Source organism: Austrofundulus limnaeus, unplaced genomic scaffold (genome assembly GCF_001266775.1).
Source record: "Austrofundulus limnaeus strain Quisiro unplaced genomic scaffold, Austrofundulus_limnaeus-1.0 Scaffold143, whole genome shotgun sequence".
Taxonomy (NCBI): Eukaryota; Metazoa; Chordata; class Actinopteri; order Cyprinodontiformes; family Rivulidae; genus Austrofundulus; species Austrofundulus limnaeus.
Window position 1 is genome coordinate 925,804 of NW_013952545.1, and position 5,440 is coordinate 931,243.

The 5,440-nt window shown below is 43.3% G+C and overlaps 1 protein-coding gene across 1 annotated transcript in view; it reads left to right on the plus strand.

Annotated features, from left to right (window-relative positions):
- The window catches only part of fam110d (family with sequence similarity 110 member D), a 19,276-nt gene extending 14,673 nt beyond the window's left edge, over window positions 1-4,603 (plus strand). Inside the window, exon 2 of the mRNA XM_014016347.1 lies at window positions 2,188-4,603. Coding sequence (XP_013871801.1) covers window positions 2,869-4,194 — 1,326 coding nt within the window. The 5' untranslated portion in view covers window positions 2,188-2,868 and the 3' untranslated portion in view covers window positions 4,195-4,603. The remainder of the gene's footprint in view (window positions 1-2,187) is intronic.
- Window positions 4,604-5,440: the final 837 nt, after the last annotated feature.

A 5,440-nucleotide genomic window follows, 5' to 3' on the forward strand; every position in this document is an offset into this window, starting at 1 on the left:
TCCTATGTTTAATAGTTTTTGAGCTATAACCATACACCTTTTTCAGATAAATTGGGGGTCCAGGGGGGTGGGGGCACTGATGGTGGGCCTGATGGATAGAGCTTCATCAGAGCTAAACAACCAAATAAATCTGGAGCTTCTACGTTGAACAGTTTCTGAGTTATAAGCATTTTTGCATGTCCAGAGACCTCTTTTTCAGAAAATTGGGGGTCCGGGGAGGTGGGGGGCACTGATTGGTGGGCCTGATGGATAGAGCTTCATCAGAGCTAAACAACAAAAGAAATCTGAAGCTTCTATGTTGAACAGTTCCTGAGTTATAAGCATTTTTGCATGTCCTGACACCCCCTCTTTGAAAGGAGCCCCCTCCTCAAATATGGGGTCTATCGTAAAACCGTTGGCTGGCGCAGTGTAGGTCAGACTCATCTACAGTCCTGCCAAGTTTCATTTTGATCGGTGCAGCCATTTATGTGCTACGGTTGACCAAAACTCTCCGGAGGAAAAAAAAACAGTATGAAAACAATATGACTCCCACTTACACTTCGCGTGCGGGGGTCATAACAAAACATTTTGCTATTAAAAAAATACATAAAACACCCCACCCCACTCTCCAAACATAAAATCATGCCCACCTCCACCCCACCCTCCAACTCACACAACCAGAAGCAACTCTAAAACCGATTACCCAGTGCAATTCAATGATTGCAACATTGGGTAGATTTAAGATAATTTGAAGATTATTTTTAAAACTAATAAAAGAACTACAAGACTAAGACTTCAGACTAACTCAAGGCTGCAATTCAGTAATGATTTTAAATGRTTTGTTGTGGTTTTGTTTTCAATATTAAATAATCTATAGCTCAGAAAGAACAAGTGTCTCATTATTTCTGTCAAAATATGAGAAAAATCAAAAGACCTCTGACTGCTRCCTTAACTTAGCGATGATTTATCATAGAAACAGTAAAACCAAAGTTGAGTGAAATGCATTAGAAACTGGCCGTCAGGTTGACTTTCTGTTTGGATATTACCACCTTTTAAACTTATAATTGCTCCAATTATCAAAAGATCACTTCAGGATCTTTTTGAAACTCACTCATAAACACAGATTGTCATCATCATTTGCAGCCCAGAGAGATCCTGTACTAACTTTGCTGTTTTACAAGTCATGAGTTGAAAGCTGTGCAAACAGGGTGAGCATGTTTTAACAATAAAAATGGATCCTATTTCCGTGTCATTCTTCGTTTCTTTTCTTGTGAAGGAAATGCTAAAATAGCTGCTTACACACATGGGCTCGTGCACGCACACGTACAATATATAGACACGTAACTATGTTGCGAACTTTTCTGGCTAAAAATACTCCCCGCGTAAAGCTTTAGTCTGTTATCAGCGTGTGCTTCCCCCCGTTTTTTACTACTTTCAATCCTCATAAGCACTAAAACATAAAAGATGAAACGTGTCTCTTTTGAGAAACGTGGCGGCCTGTGTTACAGCCGCTGTAACTTTTTAAATAGCTCGTTAATCCGAAGAGCTCCGACTGTGAAACTTGTTACTTTTGACATGTATAAGTTGATTTAAGAGGCCTTTCAGAGGGTTTAAATTACAACAGCCTCACCGTCTTTTTCAGATAAGAAGCACACTCTGTTAAAAAAAAACCTTTAATTTTTCAAACAGATTTCTGCTTTTTTAGCTACTTTTTATACTCTTCAGTTGGTGCTGAAATAGTTTGTTAAAGCTAAAAAAAAGTTTGTATAAAAATTGTACAATAATCTGCCTGCCACATTTTCATTTGATCRGTGAAACAGGATGTTTTTGCTGCCAGAGAAAAGCTGAAACAAATAGCCTCACAGAATGTAAGAGTCTGGTCGTCTTCCTGTGCAGAACAAAAAAGGAAAAAAGAAAAAAGCAGACGTGCCATCATTCTCTGGTCAACAGTTTTTCAATTTTTATTGAGGCTTTTTTTTTATTTCCCCTCATTTATTTATAAGCCCGATGGTAATTAAATACTGAAATATATCAACCTTATATTTCTGCTTGCTCCTCTCCTGCAGCTCCTTCGGGCTTTAAATAAACACAACCTGAGCTGATCTTTCGGGATTGCTCTCTTTCCTGCCATCTGCGTTCTTTCTGCTMGCCCTGGAGAGCAGCACATCCAACTAAAACCACTTTTTTATCTCTCTCTGTCTCTCCCAGGAGTCTGCACAGCCGAGGTGAGGACGAGGATGCGATCTCCTTCTTTGCCATCTGTCCATCAATGGACTGAGTGCTTCGGTGCTGGCCACCCTTAGGTCAACTCAACCGGGACGAGCGCCAAACATTAAAAGTCTTGACCCGGTGTCCCCTGGACGGCCTGCGCTAAACAAATATTTGAGGCCGTTATATCTAATTTCTCCAGGCGGCCACCTCGAAAAAAGATCAACGGCGAAGGGTGCTGTCGGGAGACGGAGAGGAGCGAAGAAAACGTGGGGGAGGAMGCAGTAACCCTTTCAAAGTGCATCCTGCCTGCTATTTCTGCTGCTCTGTGGGCAGAGAGCATCTTATTTGGGAGAGCTGTTGGTCGACACAAAAAAAGGACTTCCCTGTTCACTGCCTGTTTAAATACCGGAGAAGATATCAATTTGTCTGAGCCCAACAAAGAGGCTGTAAGCTATCTATAGAAAACATCGCAACAAACTTCAACTTTGTGGTCCCGTCAACTGCCACTTCTCCATTACCCCTCAAAAAGATTCAAGAGCTGTGAGAACAGGAATGAAAGCTGATTTCTACTCTTAGAAACGACTCCAAAGCCCACAGCAGCTCTCTGTKGGAGACCGGAAGCCGTAACTTAGCTTAGAGCTCGGAGTTTTGATGCCTTTCCCAGCTCAGTGAAGTAACATGAAACCCCTTTCGCCGATTGGGTCCCCCTCACCTTTGAGGCTCCTCAACAAGGGTCCAGAATACCTGCGCAGGCAAATAGACGGAGGAGGTCACGGCCGCTCTGTCAGYGCTGTGGAGAGGCTGGAGGCGGATAAAGCCAAGTATGTGAAGAGTCAGCAGGTGATCAACACCAAGCAAGAGCCCGCGCTGGTGCCCTGCRCCACACCGCCACCGCAGCAACGACGGGCCATTTCCGTCCCGGGGAGCCTCACTCCTCGTCTTCCCCCGCGCCGCTCATCCAACACCCCCTTCTCCACGCTCTCCGGCTCCTTCACCTCCAAGGATGAAAACGAAAACGACGACGCAAGGAAGGAGAACAGACAGACGTTGGTCGACGTTGAGGCTCATAACAGGAGCAACGTGAACAATGTGACGACTCCAGTCCCCCGGACTCCTCGGGTTAACGGTCTGGTAGCGCCCCACAGCGCCCCTGTTCTCAGAAGGAGTACGGGAAAACGTATGCTGAGGCCGGACTCCCTCGTCATCTACAGGCAAAAGAAAGAGTGCAAAACCCCCAACGGTGCGACCGTGGGAGAAAACAACAACATGGAGGTAAAGGGCTACAGTTTTGTTCGCCGGCTCTTCCAGGGATCCATGAGGGAGAAGGGGAGCGGCGGTGAGAGCCGAATCCAGAAGATGGTGATCGGGGAGGAGAAGGGACCGTTACGGGATGGGGACTCGCGAATGTCTTGGACCAACGACAAGGATGCAGCGGATGGGGGACCAATGAGCAGGAGGTCTAGTAAAACCGAACAAGAACGAAGCCCAGAGTCTAACCAAAGCACGGGGTTAGGCTGCACTGACAACGGTTTTACAAATGGCTCCAGAGACAAAGTAAACACTGGTATCACCAACGTCAACAACGATGACCCGTGGAAGCGAGCGTCCCCGCCACCCAGGAGGAGACAGTTTGGGGAGCTGCAGCGCTCCAAGTCAGACTTGCAGCTSCGCTCCTCGGTGGCTTTGTCAGAGCAGGAGCATTTCTTCGACTTCTGTGGGCTGGACGTGGACATGATAGAACGTCTGGGGCGGGAGAACTTCCTCTCTGGTGCCAGTTCCATCGACACGCTCTCCCTGGCGCTCCGCAGCGTGGGTGGAGACRGTTGCGGTGGGTCAGAGCCCAGTGAGTTCTCCCGGCACTCGGGAGACGGACTGTTCCAGGACGAGCTGGCCGAGCAGCTCCCCACCGGTGTGTCGATCATCGAGAGAAACGCTCGTGTCATCAAGTGGCTTTACGGGTGCAAAAAATCTGCTCAGGAGGGACCAAAAGAGTCAACTGTTTAGTTCTGGGGTGCAGATTTATGTGCCATGGAGTGCTGTGCTGTGTCTGCTGAGGTCTTTTTAAACATAAACCCACGGATAAGTGCATGTTTATCAGGAGATTAGAGGCTGTTCTGTGAAACCAACAAATGTTTCTGGGTTTTAAATGATACAATTTAAATGTGCTGCAAAAGTTTCACACATCAAGCGACCAAATTCTAATAGAATTTTGCTATTTTTCTTAGTAGTAATAAGAAATTTGCATTAGGTTTTCAATATTTTACTGTAATTCATAATATTGGACATCACTGTTAAATTKACATCTTTTGCATGATAATGAACAAAATGGAGTGGTTATCAACATAAAACATCTCTCTTATTGATACAGTCAGTGTTGAACAGACTGAAGATAAAATAAAAAGTCATAAACTGATTAACATGTTAAACTAACGGAGATAAAATAATTAACATATTGCACCAGAAAACAAACAAAAAATAACGTGTTTACAGAAATAATGGCTCCGTGAAAATTTTGGTCATTCGTTTTTTGGTTTAAAAACATATTGAGAAAAGAAAAATGGACGGTTCTATTTTTATTTTACACTCAAAAACGAGAAAATGCTCCGTCTCTTTATTTTTGTCAAAACGGAAATTTAACATTGTTCTCTTGGCAACTCACTGCTGTCCTGTGGGTCCAGTTGCAGTATTTATCGCGGCTGCGTGTTCAGCTAGTTATAAAGTTATTTGTGTGTATTCATCTCATCAGACCATTTAAGACAGATGGAGCTAGATAAATTGTTTTTTTTTAAGAAATTAACTAAACTAGATATAATAGTAAACAGTAAAGTCTGTGGTTAGTTAAAGAAATACAAAAATAGTTAGCATTACAGTCATTATAATTATATAGATATGCATTTTTGTTGCTGTGATTTTGCTATCTTTGTTTTTGTAGGTGTGGAGCCGAGAAGTCGGGTGTGCTGTTTTGTGTTTTCTCCACATATATTTCACATATCTTCTAATCTCTCTTTCACTCTTTCTCATTACATTTCACTTTTTTCTTTCTCTTTCTTTTTCTCCTATTAAAAAAAGCCACTGATGATGAAGAAGCTAAGATACTAATATTCAGATATTCAGTTCTGCTTTCTACTGAAGTGGCAAAAAGTAGTTAGCATTAGCTAGCATTAATTTATTTAATTACAGGCAGCCACATTTTATTAAAAAGTTATTTAGCTAGCTCCATCTTAACCCTTAACAGTTGCCCCTGAAATTC